Here is a 27,421-nt window from a genome sequence, read left to right as displayed (position 1 = left end):
GCGCAGAGTAGAGGTGTAAGAGCCAGAGTAAATTGTTTTGGGTTTTTTTCTTAAATAATGTAGGGGTTGGCATTTTAGGGGTTAAGTGCTCAAGTGCTAAGAGGTGGGTCTTTAGCCATTTTTTGAAGATAGTGACAGATTCTGCGGTCTGGATTGAGGTTGTAAGTTCATTCCACCACTGAGGGACGGTTAGTATGAAGGTTCTGGAAAGGGACTTTATGCCTCGCTGAGTAGGCACTACTAAGCATTGGTCATTAATCAATCACAGGTTGCACGAGGGAATGTAAGCCTCAAGGAGAGTGTTGAGGTAGGGGGGTGCTGTTCCAGACAAGGTCTTTTATGTGAGCATCAAGGCCTTGAATTTGATGCGGGCGGCTACATGAAGCCAGTGGAGGTAGATGAAGAGGGGTGTGACACGGGTTGTTTTGGGCTGGTTGAAGACGAGGCATGTTGCTGCATTATGAATCATCTGAAGGGGTTTGATGGAGCTGGCTGTGAGGCCCGAGAGTAGTGTGTTGCAGTGGTCCAGTTTTGAGATGACAAGAGCTTGGACTATTAGTTGCGTAGCCTGTTCGGTGTGATAGGGTCTGATTTCCTTGATGCTATACAGAGTGAACCTACAGTGCAGTTGTTGAAATGTGTCCTGTGAAGGTCAAGCTGTCATCAAAAGTTACCCCAAGGTTCCTGGCTTGAGTGTGGTTGAGCTGAGCTGTACAGTTAGGTTGTGGTTGATTGAGGGGCAGGCAGGGATGACGAGAAGCGCAGTTTTTGCCCAGTGGAGCTTAAGGTGGTGTTTCCTCAATCAGTTATTCTCTGGGTTGAATTTTTATTTACATTTAAAACTGTTAGAAAGAATGCTACCAGTATGAGTGACTAAAGTGATAGGTGTACTGCAATTTTATAATAATCTCAATCCTACCATGCTTTCTGGATTTTAAAGAGGAAGGGTCAGTGTATATATAATATATTGTTATTAGTTTCACCCTTGTTATTTGGCTTCATATGCATGTTCGCAACAGGCTCTTATAGCCTTAAAATTAGTTTCTTACTGTTAACTATAGTTTCTGCAGTGAAAATCATTCGCAATGATTTTTCCTGTCATTTTCTTTTCCAACTAATTTCAGTTGAGAGGAAATATATTTACTTAATGTCAGGTGTACCATGAGAGATGCATGAGATTACTGTGGATGGTACCACTTCAAAATCATGAAGATGGCTTTGGGCTGAAATTGAGACGAACAGTATTGCTATAATGGGTTAGGAGTGCAATTGCCATGAATGCTTTTGCACTTAAGTCTCCATTATTGAACAGTTGATAAGTTCAACAAAATAGACTTCATGTTAAAACTATAATGAATTTCCTGGTTACACAATTGCACTTCTTGGCCATGCAGAACACAGTTATAGAAGGGAATTATTTATAATTGCACTATAATTACACAGTGGTGGCTTAGTGGTTAAGGCTCTGAGTTATTGATTGGAAGATTGGGGGTTCAAGCCCCAGAACTGGCAAGCTGCCACTGTTGGGCCCTTGAGCAAGGCCCTTAATCCTCTCTGCTCCAGGGGTGCCATATCATGGCTGACCCTGTGCTCTGACCCCAGTTTCCTCACAGTCTGGGGAATGCAAAGAAAACAATTTCACTGTGCTCTACTGTATATGTGACCAATAAAGACTCATTATTATCTACTGTCACCCAGATGAGGATGGGTTCCCTTTTGAGTTTGGTTCCTCTCAAGGTTTCTGCCTCACATCATCTCAGGGAGTTTTTCCTTGCCACCGTAGCATTTGGCTTGCTCATTAGTAATAAATTTATGCATTTAAAATTCCTATCCTGAATTCATATATTTCTGTAAAACTGCTTTGTGACAATGTTCATTGTTAAACGCTCTACACAAATAAAACTGAATTGAAAAGTAGGCCATGAAATACAAAGGCAGTGTGAATAAAACAATTCCACAAGCACACCGCGAGGAAGATTCAAGGCCCACAACATCAAATCTATCACTGTATCCAAACAGCAGCGATAAAAACAAAATCCCTCCAAAAACGCATCTTTCTCCACTACTGTAAAATGCATCCGTTACTGACAGATTGACTCTGGAGAAGTCTTGGCCGTCTCCCAAAAGTAATTGGACCTATATTTAATAGCTGCGTGGTGCTGCCAGGCACGTTTCATGGCCTTTCGACTGGCCCGACGCCCAGAACCACACCAAGCCGGAGTGACGGAAGTCTTAGCACAGCAGATGTTTCTGACTGCCACAGCAGATGTTTCGGCGGGATCCAGAATAAAACCATACATGGCGATGGGCTAGGACAGAAACAGGAGAGATATCGAGATGAGAAATATTTCCTATTCACACTCGGAGAGTAATATGACAGCGGCCTGGCTGAGGCTGAGCAGGGATAAGGCTGCTCATTATATTCAGTACAGAGGAAGTGGGGGGGGCGGCGAGAAAGGTGTGTAGGCTGTGTGGGGGGGAATGAGGACAAGGCTCTTATAATGTAAATGTCCATGATGGAGGATTTTCATTGTCCGGGCATCAGTGTGCGCTCATGCACTCCTTCCAAGTGTTAAGCTGTAATCATGATCACCAACGCTCTTCAGCTTCCTATTGAGATTTTGGAGAGTGAGAGTGAGATTGGGAGAGAGAGAGAGAGTGTGTGTGTGTGTGTGTGTGTGATCTCATTAAGGCCAAACTCACCTGGCTTATTTGCTAATCGGTCAAAAGGGTGTGTGAGACCGAGAAAAAAGTGAAGCAGGGATGTGAATTTACACACACACACACACACACACACACACACACGCACACACATGCACAAACAGTGAGAGTGCATGTCTCAAATGGGTAGGTGGAGTGAAAATGTATACATGCATACTTAACGAGATTGAAATTCCTCTCGTTATCCAGGCACACAGAATTTTGTTGGCAGAGACGTCTTTTCTTCAGGTTTAATCTGACGGCTTGCTATGTGACAGCTACATGAATGAATATGAGCATGAAAGGATGAAGGGATTGTATAGAAGGAAGCTGCAGAAGCTTTAAAACAGACATCTGGAACAGCGGGTTCTGCAAATTAGAACTTTCTAAAACTAAAACTGCACCTTCTTAAGTACGTCATTAAAGAAGACAGTGTATTTGCGGTTTGTAGAACTGCAGAAAATGATTACACTGAAGTGAAATATAGATATGTATGTACTAGGGATGCACCGAATGTTCGGCAACCGAAATAAGTGAAAAGGCCGAATAAATCTGACCGAACAATGACGTGTTTGATGACGCGCCAAATAGCCTAGCAACCAGAGTGAGACGCGCGAATTTCATGACCTCCACTTCCAGCAGCGTGCTCGGAGAGATGAGGGGGCGCACGCATGCACAAGCTACGTGCACGAGCGCATGCTCTTCGGATGTTGACAACCGTGACATTGTTTACTGTGGACACATGCGTTTGTTTTGTTTCTGTTCCGGAGTATTCTGTCACGTCGCGAGATGTAAGGGAGTAGAGTACGGAAGCAGGTAAAGACGTGTTTATTTAAGGGAACATAACATTAACAACATTAACAACTAACTATACTATATCTACTATAACACTCCGCGAGGTGTACAGGGACGCGAGCGGTATATATCCCCAATATAATCAGACGTATAGAACCGAATACTGTAGAACCATTTTTTGCACTCTTGTCAATGCACTTTTTTGTTGTAGGCTACAGAGTGTTACATTCTTTCAGCAGTCAGTTATAGGCCTGACATCGGCTATTCAAAGATGACCACATAAAAATATTTTTATTTTATTAATTTATTTATTTAAAGTTATATTGTGCCTTGTTGGTAGCCTATGCCTGCTGGAATGAAAAAAAATGTTCAGTGTTAAATATTTTGAAATTGTATTTTTTTGTAATTGATTTTTTTCTTTGAAAAGCAAGACAAAATAGTAAAAAGCACATTTTGACTATTTAATTTATGCAATGGTGAAAAAAAAAAAGGTAAAATAAATGGAAAAAACGAGAAAAAACGTGTTCGGTATTCGGCCTTTGGCCAAGTTTTTCATTATATATGACTGGTCAGAAGGTGTTGTTTGATTGATTTATTAATTTTTTTATAACAGCAGCTCTGAGCTCTACAGTCCCTCCAGGATTTCGCTATTTTGCGATCGCATAAATGAACGCAAAATCAAGCAAACACATCACAACGCACGTCATCACAACACACATTCGGCCAAAGCTCTCTTCGATTCATGTGCATTGAACATGAGTTCATCAGTTAAAATGTCTCATTTACCAACAAACATCACTGCGAAAGACCGTGCAAAACAATTCCGTGCAACTGGAAAACAAGTAGTTTTCTGCAAAAAAGAAAAACCCACAAAAAACTAAAGTTGCATCACAAATTTAGAAGATAAAAAAACACAGCAAAATCAAGTATTTTTTGCTGCAACAATCACCAAAAAAAGACTCCTTTACGGAGTTTCTGAAATCCTGTACGGACTGGCTCTAGACTTGTATGGAGAGTGCTCACATACAGGAAGTCTAATAATAAACAGATTTTAAAATGAGAAATCTTTATTATTGTGGTGACTTTTTCTGTAAGGTGACGTTTATGCAATATAACATTTACAAAAGGAGTCTCCACTGTCAGCGCTTTGTAACACGGGAAAGTCTTCAGGATGGTGGACTTGCGGTTTGCTTTGCTGTTTCTCAGTAACCTAACAAGCTGCATTTTTTCATCTTATTGACTTCAAGACATGGAAGCTGATATTGTGTAAGTAATAACAGAAAGGACCTTGTGGATGTTCCATAATGTAAATATAAATCTGAATAGAAATTGAACAAAGTATGACGTTCAAAAATCATTAAAAAACGTTGAAAATTTGTTGTGAATTAAGAAGCATAAAAGACTTCTGAACATGTTGTCATAGAAAAACTTCAGAATCAACTTAAACGTGATAAGCTTGACTCAAATCAGGCTGCATCACACCACACCATATCACACGTATTGACCGTTTTATTAGGCTCATCTAACACATTGGTCTTTTTATACCTCTACATTCACTAACTGTATCCCTATAACAATTTTGCAGTTCCCTTTCAAAGGGAACTTCGACATTTATAGGTCTGCCATGATCAGGTGATGTGGCAATTAAGCGCGTCACGTGATATAAATATGGCACCTGTGAACTGTGCCATCAGCCTTTATTATCTTCAGTGAAAGACTGCATGTCAGTTGTTTGTGTAAAGAAATAAAAAGATGCTTAATTTCCTCGCTATCTTTTCTCAAAATCTCAGAACTTTTTTATCCCTTTAAAAAAAAAGAGAAGAAAAAAAAGGAATGAGCGAGAGAGGAAAATATGAGCGAGAGAATTCAGGAAGTGTGTTACGGCTTGCTCCCGTTTCATCACGGGGACTAGTGCACGCTTTCTGGGTGAAGTGTCTAGGGATGTAGCATGTGATGGCAGCCTCGAGAGGCTGCGCATGGTAATGCCTACATTAAGCAGCTCGGCTCGCAACTCGCGCTCTTCTCGGAAGCCGAAGCGAGTTGGGTTTCAGAGTCTCTCGGATCTTGGCCGGCCACTGCCGAGGCAGCTAGCCGTCTCAGGTTCGGGGGATCTCTTATGGATCCGGAAGAGGAGCCGGAGACGAGAGCTGCTCTATCTCTTGCTCTGTCTTCCGGGTTCGGCTCTCCGCTGGATTTTGGAGCTCGCGTTGCGACTCCTCCTTCCACTATGGAAAGCCAAAGGGGGAAAAAAACCACACGCACACAAAAATAATAGTAATAATTCCTCTCTGACTCCGAGGAGCCAGAAGGATGCGCTAAAAACTGAGTGTAGCATATTAAGAGCTGCTTGAAGTGATTACTAAGGCTGGGTGAGCCTTTTTCTCCCCAGTGAAAGTAAATCCCTCACACTGCAGAAACTCCCCTTTCTTCCAGAATTACATGACAAAATATCAGGCTTCTGGAGGAAATCCATGCATAAGCCATATTTATAACCCCACAATGTTGGATTATTCGGCCATTGTGGGGAATGAATGGCATGGCTATTTAGCTATGCTGAAGGTGGAGGAGGCGCTTGCGAGCTACCTCTCTCCATCGACGGCAGGCAGTTAGGGGGGCCAGCTTTGCCATCCAAGCCACTGTGTAAGGCCACCGTGGCATTGGTGGGCAAGGCCTATGCAGTAGTAGTCTTGCGTGTGGGTCACTGCAGACAATGACAGTGTTGCAGGTCTACCAAGCAGACCTGCTGAGTGAGCTCGACATATGACGACATATTTCCTGGTCCACAAAAAATAGGAGTATGCGGCCAATTTTAGATCTGCGTCATCTGAACTGTACTCTTCGGACATACAGGTTCAAGATGCTGATGTCCAAACTTATCGTTCCACAAATTCAGTTTAAGGACTGGTTTGTGACGATAGATCTAGAAGATGCATATTTCCACATATAAATATCGCTAGATTTATCCCCTCGCACCTTCACAAAGTGCATGGATGTGACTCTGGCTCCATTGTGACTCCAGGGCATCCGTGTACTAAACTACCTGGACGACTCGTTAATTCTAGTATGATCCAGGGAACCGGCGGTTCAACATCGAGATGTTCTCTGAGCTTGGGGCTCAGGGTGAACCTCAGAAAAGTATGCTTTCCCCAGTGCAGTGGACAACTTTTCTAGGGATTATAAGGATTCTACTACGATGAGGGCGTTTCTATGTGTAGGGTCAATCCTATCAACACTGAGCAAGATAAAGCTGGATCTTGGGAGACTATTGGCGCTTATGGGCCTATTGCACAGGAGACCGTTCAGTGGTGGCTGAGAAGTTGGGGGTTTCGTCCAAGGACAAAAGCTCAGAGAATAATCAGTGTCACGCGGCGATGCCTACGTGCTCTGAGTATTTGAGTGTCCCCGGTTTCTAGCCTTGGGTCACGCTCTAGGGGTGTCTCCTTAGCGCAAGACAGTAATGACAGACACCTCCCTCACGGGCTGGAGCGCGGTCTTAGACAGCTGTCCAGCTCACGGTCGCTGGTGCGGCCCTCATCTGGAGCAGCATATAAATTTCCTAGAAATGTGGGCCACATTTCTAGTACTAAAATTCCTTCTTCCTCAATTGAGAGGTCACCATGTGTTTACAGACAACACACCAGTGGTCTCATATATTGACCACCAGGGAGGATTATGTCCGTGTCCCCTGTTCAGGCAGGTGCAACTAATTCTTCTCTGGGCAGAAGGAAAGTTTGTCAGTGAGTGCGATGTACATTCTGGGAATATGGGGGCAGACATCCTGTTGATGCAGGGGCTGAGGCCCAGCAATTGGTGGCAACATCCACAAGTGGTGGAGTCCATATGGCGAGGTTTGGCCAAGCGGGACTGCATGTGTTCGCCTCAGAGGAGACAACACATGACCTGCTGTGGTTCGCCCTCACTCCTCCTGCACAATTAGGTCTGGACGCCATGGTGCACGTGTGGCCGAAGTCACATTCCGCCCATCGCTCTGCTTCCACAAGTTCTAGCGAGGGTTCGCCAAGACAGTCTATGTCTGCTGCTAGTAGCACCTTATTGGCCAGCTCGAATATGGTTCTGAGAGATAATATCCCTGCTAGATGGCACTCCTTGGGAGATTCCCATCTGCAGGGATCCATTGTAGACCCAGTGAACTGCACAATAGCTACAGTCCTGGCGTTCTTACAAGAACACTTCTCAGCGGGGTAGGATCTTTCTACAATCAGGGTTTACGTGGCCGCCATTTCAGCCAGCCACGCCCCTGTTTATGGATCCTCTGTGGGGCAACATCCTCTAACTTCGAGGTTTATGCGAAGTGTCAGGTGGCTGAGGCCCATCTGCAGGCCGCGCATACCTTCCTGGGACCTTCAGTGGTCCTGGAAGGTCTGTCACGTGCCCCATTTGAGCCCTTAGAGTGGATCTACTGTCTGAAGCCGGAGGGCTGATTTATCACCCTCGGCCAGAACCATGGAAACTGTGGGTCTGGCCCCTGAGAGGCACCAGCTCATAGATTCTGGTCTCACAACTGAGATTGTAGAGACCATGTTAAATGCTAGCGCACCATCCACAAGGAAATTGTATGCACTCAAGTGGCAGCTTTTTGTCTTGTGGTGTGAGGAACGTCAGCTAGACCCAGTGAACTGCGCAATAAGTACAGTCCTGGAGTTCTTACAAGAACATTTCTCAGCAGGGTGGGCTCCTTCTACAATCAGGATTTACGTGGCCGCCATTTCGGCCAGCCATGCCCCTGTTGATAGAGCCTCTGTGGGGCAACATCCTCTAACTTCAAGGTTCATGTATGGTGCCAGGCGGCTGAGGCCCATCTGCAGGCCGCGCATACCTTCCTGGGACCTTTCTGTGGTCCTGGAAGGTCTGTCAGGGACCCCATTTGAGCCCTTAGAGTCAGCCTCCTAGAAGTTTCTGACTCTAAAGGTAGCTCTTCTGCTGGCCCTGACATCTCTCAAGCGAGTAGGAGATCTACAAGCTCTCTCTGTTGCCCCTTCATGCCTTGACTTTGCCCCTGGATAAGCCAAGGCCTTCCTGTATCCTATGCCGGATTATATTCCTAAGGTGCCTACATCGGTTGCCCACCCTGTGTTGTTGCAGGCTTTCTGCCCTCCTCCATTCCCCACACCGGAACAAGAGAGAATGCATCTGCTGTGTCCAGTAAGGGCTCTCTGTACTTACGTCCACCGCTCCGCCCAATGGAATAAGTTGGAACAGCTGCTGGTCTGCTTTGGCGGTGACAGTAGAGGTGATGCATTCATTATTACAGCCTGGACATTCATTCCACCCCGGGCTCGAGTGTCTTGCAGTGACCCGAGGGATTGGGTCTTTTTGAACAGGCCGTACTCTCGGTATGACAGAGTGGGTATTCTCGTTCCCATAGTGTTATGCTAAACGCAACGTCAAAGTTCCCTTTGAAAGGGAACGTCTGCGTTACACATGTAACCCTGTTCCCTGAGAAGGGAATAAGATGTTGTATAGCTTTGTCATACCAGGGCAGGCCTGTGAATTGCGTCTTCGCTTCAGATAATAGAGGCTGATGGCGCAGTTCAGAGGTGCCGTATTTATATCACGTGACGCGCTTAATTGCCATGTCACCTGATCATGGCAGGCCTATAAATAGGCATGATTTTACACAAGCTTCAGATGCCAGTCACGCGCGAGAGGCGCTCCCCATAGTGTTATGGTAAACGCAACGTCTCGTCTCCTTCTCAGGGAACAGGGTTTCATGCGTAACCCAGACAGTTTCCTTTATCCCAACTAAAATATCTCCTACATAGCTTTGAGGTGTATTTGGGGTATATAGTAAAATAGAATTCTGAAAAATCTGATGGTAAGTCTGTTATTTGTCACTACTTTAAGAAGACATAACATGTTTAAACCATGAAAGCAAGGACAGGTTTGTTTCTGGTTAATTTTACACCGAGAAATCTGCATTACTAATCTCAGGATAAAAGGAACTAATGAGTCTTAACTGGGTTTCTCTCAAACACTCTTGAATGTGTTTGTTTTCCAAAATGCATGTAATTAGTTCAATTATGCATTTACTTTCATCAATTCTCCACATTTAGATCATTCATCTGTGGTTTTCTTCTGTTTCATTACACATATTGAAATATAATAATCTAGCACTCATGTACTTCCCTTCAACCATCCATCAGCCCATACTGAGGGCTACATGTACGCACATCAGGAGACCACAAAATACACTCACGGTGCACATGAAATTATAGTTCATTTCATTAAATGCCCTCTGCATGAAACACAAATTGCAGTTTAACATCAGCTACAAATAACCAATGGTCATCCACAAAGCTGCCGAAGGCTCATGATAAGGAAGAGGAAGAGGTCCGGTAAAAAAAAGTAATGTATTTATAAATGAAGCTCTTACTAAATAAAGACACTGAAAAAAATTATATAAAAAAATGTGTGTGTGTGTATATATATATATATATATATATATATATATATATATATATATGTATATTACAGAATATTTAATTAACTGCACTTTCCATTTCTTTTAAAAAAAATTTGCAGAGTTCCAAAATGCTTGCAAACCAATTGCATACTTAATATTAGGACTGGAACAACTAATCAATAATAATCAATAAGTTAAATAATCAACAACAAATTTCATTATCGATTAGTTGGGTCTGTGATGTCACTGTGGATTACCCCAAACAAAAAACAATCCGTTCAAAATATAATGCTAATATTTAAAAAAAAATCCTGTATAGCAGGATTATTCAAATATAGCATAGCCCACATAAATACATTTAATACCTTTTTCATAGTCTTCAATTTGCACAATGTTTGAAAGACAACACTGAGCAGACTGTGAAATAACGTTTTTTTCTCGAGATAGAAATACAGAAAATAAAAATTGGCCTTTTAATCCAACTAATCGATTAATCGAAGAAATAATCGACAGACTAATCGGTTATCGAAATAATCGTTAGTTGCAGCCGTACAGAACATGCAAGGTTTTCACGCAGAATGCAGCCTAATTACACTTGAAATCAGGTGCATCACCTCAGAAATCTGGTTAGGTCACGTCATAATCTGCAGATCTGAGTCTATCGATCACAGTTAAAAGCTCCAAAATGCGAGAAATTGAGCACGTACTTGAGTATCACGCAGCCGCTGCCTGAAGGGGGCGCTGTCCAGAACACCTGGATCCGTGTGCGTCTCCGGGGAATGCTCTCTGTGACGGCAGGTGGGCAGTTGGTCATGAACTGAGAGTCTTCTTTATCTATGATCTGTAGGACAGAGATATACTTTAGCAAAGTTTAGTCCTATATGTCATAAAATAATTTCTGCATGCACGTTCATTAAAAACTGAAATGTTCTCCAGATTAAAAGACTGTGAGGTAGTGATGTTACCCAGTGCACCATCATGCTACCACAGACCAGTTAGCAACCATATCTATCTAAATTTATCAACAACAACAAAAAGATTCGTTTTTTAATATTTAACCTAACTATGGTGAGTAAATCTCACTCACTGACTTTTTATAGTCCTCCTTGTTGGATTTCCTTGATTTCCAAGCTGCAATCTGACTGGTCAGATAATAAAAAATCAACAGAAGTGTTTGTGTCGCACATCATAAAGACATATATATATATATATATATATATATATATATATATATATATATATATATATATATATATATATATATATATATATATATATGTAATAGTAATTATAATAATTGTATATGTACATTTAGTTACTTTCAAAGGGAAAAAGCAGACGGTTGTCAATGTATTTCTTTGGACTTTGCCAGCTATAAAAATCTTACAATTCCTCACACGTGACCCCTGATTTTTAATGAGAGTCGGCATGCTCACCCCCATCTTCCTCCCCTGCCTTGCCACGCCCATTTAAGTTGCAATTTTCAAAAATATTATGAAGTGGACTTGAGCTGAAAGAGGGGGGTTTCATGACCCTTTAAGACTACATGGGAAGCCTGGCCTCCAGAAAAATTTCATTAAAATGCAGCAATTTAATATTTACCAATGTGTCTATACTGTATTCATCACTCTTGGTGAAATATCAGATATCTCTCTGCAATATCATGCTGTTCAGTCATTTAATACAAACTGTTTTCAGTGGACTGCACAGCCTGAGGGTAATTCACCTTTGGAACCCTTCAGTACACCACCCAAAGAACTCTACTGACACACAGCTTCTATAGGATCTTGCGCTTTGACCCCAGCTTCCTAACAAGCTGGGATATGTGAAGAAAAGAATTTCACTTTACTGTAACCTATATGTGACAAATACAGGCTTCTTCTTCTTCCCACCCAGACATATGGCTTCACTGGGAGTCAATGAGTGTGTCTGCAGGTGTTTGGCATAGATGTTTATATCCTGCTCAGACACATAGCTTCTCTATATGATAACTGGGAGTCCTGTCAAAGGGGCAGAACCATGAAACCAACTGCCAATCACTGAAATGCCAACATGACTGACATCTCAAGTTTAAACTTTAAATATCAGCGCCGGTCGGACGAACATTGTGTTTAGAGCTGCAGATAGTGTTCAGTAACTAAATTCACAACAGTTTTACACAACCAGTATAGTGTAATTGGTAAATATTGTAAATAAATTATATTATAGAGTTATGCTTGATTAGTTGTGGGTTTTTTTGTCTATTTCTTTAAAGGTGTAGCTAGCTTGCCAGCCATCACTCCCTGTTTTCAGTGAAGTTTAGATAGCTATTTAGAAGCTTAGCTGCTTTTTTGGCGTGAAACTATGTCATTTTTTAAACTGATTTTGATGCTCTTACTTATGAGGACAGACTGAGAATTAAAAACAGAAGGCCAGACCAACAGATGAAACAAATATAACAGAACATATATTCTCTATATAACAGATATATTTTTCAACAACAGAAACATGTTAAGTAACTATTTTTAAAAAACCACCAGTTGCCACCTGCTCTGCACTTACAGTGCCCTCCATTAATAATGGTTGTGAAAAATTGTCTTTATTGTTTAACCTTTTGATATTTTATTTTTTTAAAATTCACAAAGATACTCTTGCTCTCATTGATATCAAACAATTGCAAACACAACACAGGTTTATCAAAAAATATATTTTTAAATATAGGGGTGCAACAATTATTGGCACCTCTATGAATTCATATGAGAAAAATACAGTATCTCACAAAAGTAAGTACACCCCTCACATTTTTGTTAATATTAGATTATATCTTTTCATGTGACAACACTGCAGAAATGACACTTTGCTACAATGTAAAGTAGTGAGTGTACAGCGTGTATAACAGTGTAAATTTGCTGTCCCCTCAAAATAACTCACTTGCAATTGTTTGAAATCAATGAGAGCAAGAGTATCTTTGTGAATTTTTTTTAATAAAATATAAAAAAGGTTCAACAATAAAGACAATTTTTCACAACCAATATTAATTGTCTCAATTGTGAAGAGGATGGTTTAAGTGACCAAAAAATGTCCAACGATCGCAGCTGGAGAATTGCAGAAGTTAGTTGTATCTTGGGGTCAGAAAGTCTCCAAAACTACAATATGAAGTCACTACATCACCACAAGTTGTTTGGAAGGGTTTCAAGAAAATAGTCTCTACACTCTTTGTCCAGACACTACTGGAACTTCAAATGGGATCAGGTTCTATGGTCAGATTAAACCAAAATAGAGCTTTTTGGCAATAAACACCAGAGGTGGTTTTGGCGCACACAGAGAGGTAGCCTTATGGAAAAGTACCTCGTGCACGTTTAAATATGGTGGTGGCTCTTTAATGTTTTGTGGGTGTTTTTCTGTCAGAGGACCTGGACATTTTGTTAGGATACATGGCATCATGGACTCTATGAAATATCAACAGATATGAAATGAAAAACTTGACTGCCTCTGCCAGAAAGCTTAAAATGGGCTGGATCTTCCACCAGAACAATGATCCAAAACATACATCAAAATCAACACAAAAATAGTTTACTGCCCACAAACTCTAGGTCCTGCCATGGCCATCCTACTCCCTGACTTGAAACCCATAGAAAACCTGTGGGGTGAACTGAAGAGGAGAGTCCACCAGCATGGACCTCAAAATTTGAAGGATCTGGAGTGATTCTGTATGGAGGAATGATCTCAGATCCCTTGCCATGTATTCTCCAACCTCACCAGGCATTATAGGAGAAGACTTAGAGAGCAGTAACTGTAATGGGGTTATAACATGTAATTGTATAGAAATGTAAGAATTGTCATACATTTACAGAATAAAGTAACATGTTACTGTGTTCAAATGAGTGAATGTGTGTGTCTGCAGAACATTTAACCTCTTACCAGTTTACACTTAGTTTGTGCTTTTGTTTTTCTTTTTTTAGGATTTTTAATATAGTGATTTAGCTTCTGCTTTAAAGCTTGTAGACAATCAGTTGTTTGTTTTTTTTGTTTTCAAAATAAAATGTTAATATTTCTGTTTTAAATCCTTTGCAAAATGTATAGCATAGTCCACATAGATACATTTAATACCCTTTTCATAGTCTTTAATTTGCATAATGCTTGAAGGACAACATTGAGCAGAATGTGAAATAACATGTTTTTTTCAGACGTCTGGTTAATTCAAGTCATAATCTGCATATCTAAGTCTATCGAACAGTTAAAAGCTCCAAAATGCAAGAAGTTAAGCACGTACTTGAGTATCACAAAAATGGTTTTCTGACCATTCAGAAAAAGCTGTTCTCTTGGCAAAGGGAGGTAGCACAAGGTTTTGACTAAAAGGGTGCCAATAATTGTTGCACATGTAATTTTAACAAAAATTTGTTTTTCATAAACCTGTGTTTTCTTTGCAGTTGTTTGATATCCATGAGAGCAGAGAATTTAATTAATTTTTTTAACAACAGATCAAAAGGTTAAACAATAAGGACAATTTTTAACAGCCTATTATTTACCAAGGGTGCCAATATTAGTGGAGGGCACTGTATCTGAAATGTTTAACTTTTGCAGGTGCAGTATTTTTTTTTCCTCTAAGTGACCCGGTACTGCCTGCTTTACAGCGGCTTCACACAGCATTAGATGTAAAAATGCATGCTGGCAAAAAAGCCCTAATGTGAAAGCAGCCTTAAGGTGTTTGATGGAACCTTTTTTCAGAGAACGTATTAGATGTTTGCAAATAAACTGTTAGTCAAAATGTTTTTAAAAATAATATATACCAATACACTATGGTACAGAAGCATCCCATCTATCACAAGTCTTTATTTAAAATAATAATATTAATACCTAAAGATGTATTATGTTACAAATTTTCTAGAAATGTGTAGTAACATGGTGCATATCAGACTCTTAAGGTTAAGATGACAGAAATCGTTCATAGTAACAGGGAACTAATCTGTGAGCTCGCTGAAGACCTTAAAAATCATATGAACCTTGAAGCCGGTGTTAGGATTTGATCATAGAGTGCCTCAATACAGCACAGTGACTGTATTAGCATCTGGGACACCGAAAGTATCTGCAGCAATATAATAAACTGCTTTTACATTAAATCAGATGCTTTCATTACAACTTTTACAAAAAACATTTAAGAAATTTTTTAAAAGATACCGTGACACTGCGATACCTCGTGATATCGATATTATAGTGTCATATTGCACAACTCTACTGCATACTGTATGCTCAGTGCTCTGAATGTACATAATAATCACAGATAAACTACAATTCCAATTCACACTCCCTCCCATTATCATTTTCAAACATTAACCGAAACCAGATGCACACTGGATTGCAAACTGTCTTGGCGTGCAAACGTATTAATAAATCGCTTTTTTGCATAATTTTATTACAAAAACAATTACACTGCTGTTACTTTCTTCAATAAAGACATTAGATCAGTTCAAGTGCTTATATACAGTCTGATTATTAACAATTTCTCTGATATTTAAGGCATGATTTCAGCACGGTAATGTCTGCAGTCATCTTCATATAATCCCTGAAAATAACCCAGAAGTGCAAGGCTTCATTTACACCTGCAGGCAGATTTTTTGTTTTTCATCTACCTGCTGATTAGAGGTAATCGGGTGTTTTCGGTTCAGATTTGCACCACATCGATAAACAACACAGTCATTTCTGCACATTATCACCTTGCAGTTAACACGTCTGAAGCCAGGAATTCAATCAGGTAAAAGCAAACAAAAGCTAATCTGAGAATACCACATTGTTGCAGAAATGTAGCCAAAGTATGTACAGTTAAGAAGCGCCAAAAGGTTTATAACTTGGAAAGAATTACTTTTGAAGGTCAGTAAAACCAGTAATGTGACCAAAACAGAAATCGCAATAAAATTATTTATTTGGAAAGTGATATTTGGAATATCTGGATATTTTATATGGGACTGCTAAATAATTTTTTTTTACGTCAGTGAAAAACAAAATAAAATTTACAGCAACACTTAATATTAAGCTCCTCTTTTGCTGCGGCGCTGCTGACTTCTTCATTCTGATTTGTCCGAAAGTGTTGAATCGTTTAGTGCCGGCTGTAATAGAAATCATTACTTTATATTTATATGCTCATTCTAATACTTTAGACACTGTATTCTATAGTAACAGCTCATTCACAGAGACTTGTACGGTGAACGATCGACATAATCCAAGAATAGAAATAAACGAAGAAATAAACAAGATGTTATTTAAGAAAAGATTTTCTGTAAGGAGATGCTTATTTAACTTTTATGAAAGGAGTCTCCAGAGTGTAACAGTCAGTAAGTGTTCCAGTCTTCATTAACATGACAAGCTGAGTTTTTATAACAGCAAAGGGAGGATCATTAATTTTCTAAGTAAAGCAACAAAGCTAAACGACTGGATTGAATGATTCGGGACAGCACACCTGGTATATTCTCATTATCCTCTCACAACTTTATTTCCTACCTTCTTTTAGTTCCTATGTACTGCTTTAGGAATACAAACTGTATTTGAATCTTATCCGGTCATATACAAGCTCTCATTAAATGTGTATAGAGACACTACAGAGTAAAATAAAGCTTTAAAGAAAATAGCAAAGATCACTGGTGTCTCTGGAGAGAGTGTGTAGCTTGTATAGTAAGCTTGTGCTGCTAATATCTAATATAAATACACCTGGCAGATAACAACTGATTTTTCACACTGTTTTCACTTTATTAAAATGTTACGATTCAAGTTTAGAACATTTTAAAGAAAATTGTATACTGTAGTAAACTGTGTGCTGTAGGCTACCTTTTGGCCATGACTGTTTCTCATCAAAGCTGGACAGATGCGCTCATAACAGTAGCGCTCAATCCACACCCACAAGAGACAAACTACCGTACAAGCGACATGAGCGATTTATCACTTGCTAGTGTGAATGTAGGGTTACTCATTAACTCGAGTGCTGTACTGTATCGACCTGCTTTACCTCACACACTCAAAAGACCTTTAAACTTTTTCCCTGCCCTGAGAGAGGAAGTGCAGCCATGTTTAGTTTTCCCAAGAGCCTCAGTCATGGCTGATTCGTCTACACACTTCAGACATGAGGAGCAAAAAGCAGCTGTTGGCCTCAGTGCCCTCTGAATGCCCACCATATGCTCTGACCTCACAATAACCTCCCTGCTTCTCACAGACTGAGGAAAGAGACAAACCAAGAAGTTCAGGCTTAAAAACCTAACAGTACCATTTGGTTACTCAACACATCTTTAAAGCACAGTGACTTGAGAACAGAGTCACTCAGCACCTTTACATCGAAGGTGTGGAGACTTTTGTTGAACTCTTCTGAATAGTTCCTGAATTAGTTACCATTTTGCTTTGTAGCACACTGCAGGAACTGTGACCATTATGCAAAATGATGTGTGGCTTAAGATGTAAAATGTTTGGCAACAAAAGGCACATTTTCACTGCTTGAACCTTTTCAAGAACCTTTTAAGAACTTTCTCATGAGCTTTTTTTTCCAGGAACTCTGTTGGACTTTTCTGGAGATTTTACCCCTTGAAATTAGGACCATTTTCATGAACTCGGGAACTTTTTAAACAAATCAAGGATTATTACTAAAATGGAAAAAAGGAAATATCTCAACCTCAGAAACTTTTTTTAGGAACTCAGGATATTTTTCAGGAACTCTGGGACTTTTTTCTAGAACTCAAGAGCTTTTTTCTGGACCTCACAATCTTTTTTCAGGAACTCAGGAACATTTTTAGGAATACATGGACATTAAAGCAACTCAAGAACTTTGGATATTCTCTAGAACTCAAGAACTTTCTGTGGATCTCAGAAACTTTTTTCAGGAACTCAGGACATTTTTTTTGAACACTCAAGCACTTCTCTGAAACTGTTTTTGTTAACTCAAGACTCCTATTTCTAGGACTCACAAACTTTCTCTGGAACTCACAGACGTTTTTAGGGAACTCTGGAACTTTTTCAGGAGCTCATTTTCATCATTTTCATCCTCATTAGAGTGAGCCACCTCTGAGTTCTCCTGGAAGAGACTACACCCATCAGGATAGAACAGTTCCATCATTGATTTTGCAAGAATACCTCTCTAAGGAGGCAAACAGACCCAAACCATGTCTGTAAATATTAATAAACAACTCCTCATTATAACAGAGATACTGTTTTTTCATTTAATTTGTCACTCATCCATACCAAGTCTGTTTTTTTTCCAGTTATAATTTTTCCTTTTTTATTTATATTTACTTTCTTTTAAACGTCTCATTTGTTTTCCTTGGGAAGGTTCTGCAGTTACTTTCGACATTTTTGAGACATATAACATCTTTTATATTTACTTATTTTTGGCCCAAATAAGATTTTTTATAAGTGGAAACCTGGAGACTGAAGCTCCTGAAAAAAAAAATTCCTGTGGAAGAAAGATTACTACTTTTATTTGTCTTTAAGTGCACTTTTTTACTCATTTCTATGCATACTTTTTCATGATCATTAAAAGCAAATCCAATGCAAACACTGGTTATTTGCTCAGATCAGAATCGATTATGGGTCAATATTCAGCTGAGATGTGCCTTGAGATCCTGAAAAATCCTGAGCGTCCTAAAAACAGGTTAATGAAAAAGCACATTTTGGTGGATACTTTTATAAGAAACTGTTAAAAGTAAATCCAATAAATTGATTCGGAGTCCAATATTTATATCCTAATACTGCCTTGATTTCTAGATAAAAACTTTCTAGGTTCCCGAAAAGGTTTGTGGAAAACCATGGTTTGGCAGATCTTTTCACAAAAAAAACTTTAACAAGCAAATCCAATAAACGTGATGATCCGACTTCCGATAGTTTTGGGCAAAAGTGGAATATTTAGTTATGTATTTTATAGACACTCCCTGAGCAGTGCCCCTCCTCTCCTGATGTGTCTGAAGCATCCTATGCAATGTTATCCTGCTTTTTTCTTAATTCTGCTGCAGGATTTTTCAGTCTGTTTTAAACCTCGTGACGTGGAGTGGCAGAGCTGCGATCCATTTCCTGGGGGGGAAAAAAAAGCAAGACTCTAAGTAGTTGTCATAACGGCACTCGCAAGGGAACAGGAGGAGGGAAGTGTGTTTGTTTTAATTGTGGCTCTTGGCATGGCCATGTGACCGCGCTTGGCTCTCGCTCCTCTCTCAGCATGCACGCAAACACTCGTGCAGATGCCGTGACCAAAGTAAACACACATGTCTCCTAGAGGGACTGGCAGAAGCTTCGGCTTTCAAAAAAGGCACTGAGTTCTTAAAACAAATGGAATAAATTAATGGCAAGATGTTTAGTTTATTGCTTTAGCCTCAATGGGCTCACTCAGAGAAACAGTAGGCAATTTATTTAAATGTAATTAAACTCAGACTCCATGCTTGTGTACGTTTTAGAGCTGATAAGCGCTGTATTTTGACATTTTTTTAAGCAAAGCATGGTAAACAGACTTGCTCTACAAACAACTCAGGATGAGGTCAAGCAGAGAAATCGTCTCCCTGGAGTTCTGGAGGAATAAAGTTTTGCAATGTGCGGCTCTATCGAGAAAATATGGATTTGGAAGAAGAAGCAAAACACAATGTCCTGATCTCTTAAAGCTGGCCAGTAGTTATAAAGTGTGAGTGTGTTCCACCATTCAGTTCCACAAAAACACTGGGCTTTAACAGAATACTTATTTCTTAGAAACTATTATCATGCTGGATGAACTTCATTAAAAATAATAACGCATCTGCTAAGCACATCTGAACTTATACCAAAGCTGAAATAAGGTCAGAAGATGTTGATTCCTGTTCTATAACAGGCAGAGGAGTTAGCACTCGGGCAGAGGAGTTAGCACTTACCAGTTTCTTGATAACACAACAGACTGCATTTTTGTCTTATTTACTTCACAACATAGAAAAAAAGGAAGGCTGGTGAGGGAGTGACTGTTTATAGCTGCTATAACGTTAGTGGTAACAGGAACTAAGCTGTTTTGTGAACGTTCTCCAACAAAGTAACTGCAAACGGATATGTGTCAAATTTTAATTAGTAAAAAATAAAACTGTCTGTAAATTACTGCAGTATAAGAGGAATATAACATTTCAGGATGTGCTGTTATAGGAAACTTCAGGGTGGTAACAGTAACTACACTTCACAACAGGCAACATCATACCTACCCACTGTTGATTATTTTCCTATAACAGCATGTCCCTAAGTGTGTTATTACATATTCATGCTAAGCTTTTTATTCAGAAACCCTGGCCTTGTATGTTGTGTATTAAATTCAGACACATTATATTAAAACAGAACCATCCAGAACCAAGAGCCAACAAAAAAAAACTTTGATTCATTGCATTCCACCTACCAGATTAAAAAAAGTCACTTTTTACACCCTGGTCCAAAGAAATTTTTTAAATTCTACAAAAAGTTCATTAACGTTTTGCGGAAAATTTCTGTGAGCTCCTTAAAAAAAATTTTTTAATTGTGCTCCAGAAAAAATAACAGAGCTCTAGAAAAAAGTTCCCACATTCCTGAAAAGGTTGAACCAATCATGGTACTCAACATGTGGTCCTGAAGAGTGCGGAGTTTCCACAACTGATGCAGACCGCACCACGGTTCAGCTCAAGCAAACCCCAGAGCACCATTTTCAAGAGGACCAGGATTCCTCTGGACCACTCACATGCTCAGAAGCAGCTTTAACACTTCACCAATTGTACCAAACTCTCAAGGAAACTGGCTCTGAGTGTGGAAGAAAACACAGAAAAGTGTTCACCCTATCCTCCAGAGATTGCAAGTTCAAATCCTGGCAATGCCACAGCCATCCATAGCCGAGAGTCCAAGAGAGGTCTCTCTGGGTGGGAATGGCATACTCTCTCTCGTCAACCATAGCAACACTAGCCAACAACAGGCATCAGTGAGCTCATGTACGTGGAAGATGGTGGATAGCTCTTTCCTCTGTGTGTGCTACGGTGCCCTGTGTCGCAGCGCGAGAAGCAGCTTGAAAAGACGCAGTTGGCTAGCTTCAGTGCCTGAGTTAGCACGTGTTTGCTTTCATCTTTCCTGGTTGTTAGCTGGTGTATGAAATGGGAGAGCTGGCTCCTGGGTGGTAAATGCCCAAGACCAAATTAGGGATAGAATGGAGCAAAGAAATCCAAAAAGAAGTGTTTAACAAGTGTCAAAATGACCTAAGACGCTAAGGGTGAAAATGCACTATGAGCAAGTGTAAGTTATTATGAACGAAAGCTCGAACTACATGAGTATGCACTCAGCTAATTGCCCAGCCCCTGAATATTCAAGCACCTCATATTCACAGCCACCAAGTGTATCTATTCCGTATGCTAAATGTCTGTGACATTTGTTAAGCACAACCAGGCCATGGCACCACCAAGATGCAAATCAGCTTTTAAAAAAATGAGAATTTCTGTGTGCTCTCATGTCATCTCAATCTTGCTATTAAGATACATTGAAACAACCTATTTCCACTGCACTCTGAAGCTTTTAGAGACTACCTAACTGCTCTGCTGGGATCCTTTTATGCAGAGAAACACACTTCAATAGCATAGAAAAACCCATTCATGTGTGAGAAACTACTTTATCCTCCTGTGTGTCAGAGTTTCACAGTTCACAGATGTGTATTAGCAGATATTTTACTATATAACAAGAAGCAGTTCATAAAGCAATATACAAGATATAAAGCAACAAATGAATTTTTTAGGAAAAATAATGCATTCAGATCAGAGAGGAATACTCAGGGATATTATAAGAACACTCAAATTTTAAATGCCACGATTTTGCATATGCAATCAGTTAAATATTGATGGCACAACAAAAACTTTGTCTGCATCTGGGTTAAAGTGTGCCACTTGTCTCTGGAATAAACCCAATCAGAGAAAGATTAGACATCAACTCTCACAAGTTTCTAAACAACGTCCCACTTTCTCACCATCAACCATGTGCCTCATGTAAATATCTAACATCTGCATCTTCTTAAGTAGTGGCTTCAGAAAGCCATCTGCTGAGGCGAGGCACTGTCTGCACTCGAACACTATCTCCAAAAGGCACGTTTGCATCATGAATGAGACACATTCCAGGAGACGAGACAGAGAAGAAGCCGAACTCAGGAAGGAAGCTAGCCACAATTCATCTACAGTATTGTGACATTTAGGGCCCGGTTTCTCATAAATATCATAGCATCATAATCGGCACCATTTCTTAAGATTCTGCATTCTTAGATTAGAGTAGGAATAGAGTTCAACTCTGACTTGCAATTCATGAACTTGCCAGTTCATGTTCTCACTAGAACATCGGTTTTGTTTGGTTTTTCCAAATATGCCAAAGTTAGAAAGCACAGAATCCATTTTAACATAGATTCAGCCTCAGACGCTCTGCCCATTCTCATGATTAGAGCTTGACACTTCTGTGCTTGTTGTTTCCAACAGGGAAACAAATTTTGACACAATGAGCTTGTCAACTCTTTTAGGTTTCGTGACTGACACAAGTGGATTGAATAAAAGAAAGAAAACTTCATTTCTTTCCAGTGTTTTTCATAACACTTATTGTCAAATTTATTCGAAATGTCTCTTTCTCTAAAAGTACAGCTCTTTGTCATGTTTATGAACAAAACATCAGACTCTCATGCAAAAGCTTGAGGTCTGGCTCATAAGACAAGTTCTGACATGATGTCTTGATAAGGTTTTATATATAAGTGCTTGTACAGTGTGGTATTGTCAGGCAAGAGATTCCCATAATGCAATGCAACTGAATGGTAATACTGAGCCATTCACAGTGTTAACGATGAATTTGTTATGAAATAAAGAATCATCTGTTAAAAAATCTCACACATACCCTCTTATACAAGGTTTCTTCATGGATTCCTAGGATGGTTATTGGTTCAAGCAGATGTTTCTCTGTTAATGTTTGTCTTTTACCACTACTGTAACACTACAATATCCATCAGAATGAATGAAGTACCTATCTATCTATCTATCTACCCATCCACTAAGCTATGATGTTCTCTTTTTGAATGACCTGTCTCGGTCACACATTTGTTCACTAGCCCATACGATTCTTTCACGCTAAGAAAAAAAAAGAACTCAACTTTAACATTCCTTGTCAGTGGAACAGTTCACTTAAGCATATGACTTTTTATCTTTAGTATGTATCTTCCAAGGTGGCACGGTGGCATAGCGTGTAGTGTTGCGAGTCCCCAGGTCGATCCTAAGCTACTCCGGGTTCTCCGGTATTTTTCCACCTCCCTGAAGGTTAGGTAGACTGGCTAGACTAAATCACCCCTAGATGTGAATGAGTGTGGGGTACATTCCCACCTCGTGCCCAATATTCCCTGGGATAGACGCTGGAGAAGAATGAATACATGAATGTCTTTCCCTTTCACATGGGAAGGTGAATTTGTGAACTCATTTAATGTACATATTTAGACCTAATTAAAGACCATGGCTGTACCTTAATGTACAGTACAACTTTGTTGATCTCAGGAGATCAAATGTGTTACAGCAACATACAAGACAGCAAAAGTATAAATATAAGAATTAAAAAAAAAATAATTAGGATCAATACAATTAAACAGAACTATATACCTAATAATATACCTAATAATATACCTAATAGTATACTTGGTTACAGTAGTACCTGTGTAATTAGTGCAAACATAATGTTGCAAATATGCTCAAGCATTTTAAACAGTACAGTGACCGTTCAGATTGAGGAAAAGTGAAGCAGCTGAAATATTAATGTCAGCCGGATAAGTTAATGATGATGGAAAGGATCTCAAGAAAGACAAAAGATGCAGCAGTGATAAGGTCTGTGTTTCTGTGGGTTTTTAAGCATAACTTGTTAGAACAAATTCTTCTACAAGCTATTTTCTCCAACACTAGCATTTGGGACAAGCCCCAGATGTTCAGGGGCATAAATATGCATCTGTCTATCTGTCTACCAAGGCGAGTGTTGAAAATCATATTCATAGCCACTGTAGCTCTGCTTTTGTGCGCTTTCACTCACAGTAATTCATTTTTCGAGCTGCCAACCTGCAGTTATAATTGTTTTCGGATCATTTCACATCCTTGTGACCTTATCTTGCTTTCAGATCTTTCCAATTGCTTCATTTGTGTTCAATTAGCCCTGACTAACCTATTTGTCCTGCTTTTTACAGTTGCAGAGATGTGAACTTGTGTTGAAATCCAACAGACTCGCAGGAACTCACAAAGCTCGAGCCGTTCCAAATAATGACGTTTATAAACGGAGTAAAAACTGAGGGTTGAGCTGTAAAATTCCAAATGATTCCCATGAAAACATTCCTCTTTTGTTTTGTTTTGATTTGGAATCACGGATAAGGGTGCAGAATGATGAAACACACATTTTGTGTATGTTGTCATCATCAAGACAAAACTTCACTCTGAGAAAAAATGTCATGCTTGGTTTTCACAGGTCAGGGCGGTAAAAAGAGGACATGCGAGTACTCTGCTCACCTCGAAATTGCCAGCATAATCATCGAGGCTGCTTCCTTCTCTGCCTTCCTTCAGAGCAATCAGAGTGAAACCTCGGAAGTAAGACGGACTGGAGGCGTATAAACTCACTGGAGAGGCAGATATGAAAAGACAGAGAAAGAAATAGGTCAAGACACAGCAGCATTTAGCCAAACAGCAGGTCAGATCTCTGAGTGTGTGTCAGGGCAAGTTGCAAACTGCCAGACCAGTCAATGCAAGTTCAAGTGTCTCAGAAGTCTTTGTGTGCTTTTTTTTTCTCTTTGTTTTTTCCCCTTGTGAAGCTGAACCATCTCAAAATAAATACAAGCGCAGACACGCTTCATACAAAACCTCCAAGCTGGTTCATAATACGTGCCATTCACACACAGGTTATTCTTCTGTATTAGGAAAATATGCATGAATGTATTTTTTTTTTTTCTTCAGGCAATCTAATGCATGTTGCAAAAACCAATGCATACTGGCAGTGCATGCTGCAAAAGAAATATAACAGGACGAAAAAACCTACACAAGACATTGTTAAGCAGTCTTCTTAACAAATACAGTGTGATGGACAGTGTAGAGGAGAGTTTGGGTATTTTGGAGACAGTCCAATGCGGGCAGCACGTGCGCTTTTTCAAACTCCAACTCAGATTAATGTCAGTGATAAGTGCAACCTGGAATAAATCGACATTATTTACTGTTGTTCCCTCACCTCTATAAGTGCTTCCAGGCTGATATGTTTCAGGATCTCCTTCCACCCGGAGTCGGTACTCGTTGTGTCCTTCTCTGCGCGCGCCCCGGTTCGAGCTGCGGAGGATCCTGCAGAAGCTCGAGCTCTCTCTGGAGAAAGCATGAATGCTGAAGAAACTCAGCACAAGGCAGAGCAAAAACGCCGTGCCTGAACCTGCATGCATGCCCATGCCTGGATGCCCACCGGTGCAAAGCAGTGAATGAAGAAACTGAGTGCGAGAAAACAACACGGGGTCCAAAACCCTGACACTAAACACTTAATAAACCACTTTTCTAAATGAGACAAAATCCATTCCGAGCTTAAAAGATTGCAATCGCGGGCTCAATGAGTCCCCAATATGATTCAAATCGGTTTGCGAGTCAAATTTTCACTTTATCCAAGGTTCACAGAAGAAGAAGAAAAAAAGAAAAAGACCGAAGGAAGCACTCTCCTCCCCGACCAAACAGCGATGTGGTGAAGAGAAGATCAGCGGCGGCATTACTATAGTGATTCACCTTACTGATTCGATTCTTGAGCTGAATCGAGTTTTGATTCGTTTGATTCACCCCACAGAGCTGTTCAGAAACTGGTGTTTTTTTTTATTTGTTTTGTTATGTTTTGTGCTCCAGCAAAGGAACTGCACTCTGTTTACTATTTATTACACTTTGTTTGGAAGCTATTTTGTTCATTATCCAATATCCATCCCTGCTGAAATAAACAATATAAACCTTCACAGAAATTCTAATGGTTTTCAATACAAATTAAAATCATTAAAACCATTATCATTACTGGATAACCGTAATGGTATCCACTAGACGTAACATGCAACCAATAGAAGGCAACTATAAAGGCCCACAGGGACCATTACAGTTCCATTAAAATCAATACAATTTCCATTATATCCAAGAATGTTTCAGATAAATAACTTCAAACAGTAATAAAACCTATAAAATCACAGTTTATATAACTGCACTTTACCTTGACATATAATAATTATTACTAAATAATTCTGGGGGAGGGGTCTAGGAGGGGAGGACTGTATTAGCTAATGTGCAACATCACCATCCTTTTCCATGAGTCACCCATATATTTTTTATGAAAAATTGACATTTTCACCCCTACAGTATAAAAAATTTGGAATATTCCACAAGTCACATGTTCAATGGGAAATTTCAATATTTTAATTTCCTGAAGATCTTGAGAAGAATAAAATACCTTCTCACATTGTGTTTCATTGTTTTGTTTTGTTTAATGATCTTGTGATATTAACTGACAAGGTCACTTTGAAATTACATAATAGTTATCCAATTAATAAAAAAAAAGTAAATCATCAGGATGTCTGTAATGTCCTCGTTACAACAGCATGGATGATAGCTAACCATATTTTGGGTATTTGCTAATGCTTAAAAAAAAATAACCATCAACCCTGTTAAAGCCATTTTCAGTAAAGACACCTTATTAGATTTTCTTAGATTCCGTGTTAAAAAAATATTTTAAAAATTAAAATTTACAAGTGCTAAATGACACCGCAATCGTGAAAATATCTGTAAACAAATCAGAAATGTAAACAAATGACAACTTTTACAAATTTTTCGGATTTTTTTTTTTTATTTGGTCGTTAGTGAATCGATTCACTGACTCGTTTTAGGAGTCGTTCAAACAGAATCGATTCGCCTGTCGCGCGCAGAGGAGCCTAAACAGTCTCGAGCTGCAGGACATGGAAACAGGCAGGAAAGCTATTACAGCTCCTGCTGTCCTCTTAATGTTATATTCGAAACGGGTGGCACGTGCTGTGTGTTTATGCTGTACGTTTGAGGCAAAGCATGCACGCAGAAGAATTTTTAAAATGGTATCCTTTGTCGGTTTGAAAAGAAATAAGACATACATTCATTTCCTTAACTAGATCACATCTCTAGTTGAGAACAAATATGAATTTGAGTGATGTTCCTCAACCTCAGCCACATCACTCCAGACAGAGTAGTCTAGTCTTGGTGAGTCTGTGCAAACTGTTGCTTCAGATTCCTATCCCTGGCTGACAGGAGTGGAACCATAACCCATCAGGATTGACCTTCTGTGTGTCTTGAGATGCTTTTCTGTTCACAACGGTTGTAAAGAGTGATTATTTGAGTTACTGTATAGCCTCTCTGTCAGATTGAACAATTCTGGACATTCTCCTCTGACATCCCTCACCGACAAGGCATTTTCGCCTGCAGAACAGCTGCTTAGTGGATCCCCCACCCACCACCCATTCTGGTGTTTGATGTGAGCATTACTGTAACTGTAGCTCTTGACCTGTAACTGCATAATTTTATG

General features: G+C 39.7%; 1 protein-coding gene across 2 annotated transcripts in view; it reads right to left on the bottom strand.

Moving 5' to 3' along the window:
- spon1b (spondin 1b) overlaps nucleotides 1-25,598 on the bottom strand; it is a 126,563-nt gene extending 100,965 nt beyond the window's left edge. Inside the window, exons 1-3 of one of the 2 annotated variants that reach the window (XM_017474499.2) lie at nucleotides 25,091-25,598; nucleotides 24,382-24,488; nucleotides 10,627-10,760 (exon numbers count right to left, since the gene is read on the bottom strand). In XM_017474499.2, the coding sequence (XP_017329988.1) occupies nucleotides 10,627-10,760; nucleotides 24,382-24,488; nucleotides 25,091-25,298 (449 nt within the window). In that variant the 5' untranslated portion in view covers nucleotides 25,299-25,598. The remainder of the gene's footprint in view (nucleotides 1-10,626; nucleotides 10,761-24,381; nucleotides 24,489-25,090) is intronic. The other variant, XM_017474498.3, reaches the window with a different exon arrangement.
- Between the last annotated feature and the right edge of the window lie 1,823 nt (nucleotides 25,599-27,421).

Source organism: Ictalurus punctatus, chromosome 8, assembly GCF_001660625.3.
Source record: "Ictalurus punctatus breed USDA103 chromosome 8, Coco_2.0, whole genome shotgun sequence".
Classification (NCBI taxonomy): Eukaryota; Metazoa; Chordata; class Actinopteri; order Siluriformes; family Ictaluridae; genus Ictalurus; species Ictalurus punctatus.
The sequence above is the reverse complement of the archived record's forward strand: the minus strand, read 5'-3'. Positions and strand labels throughout refer to the sequence as shown.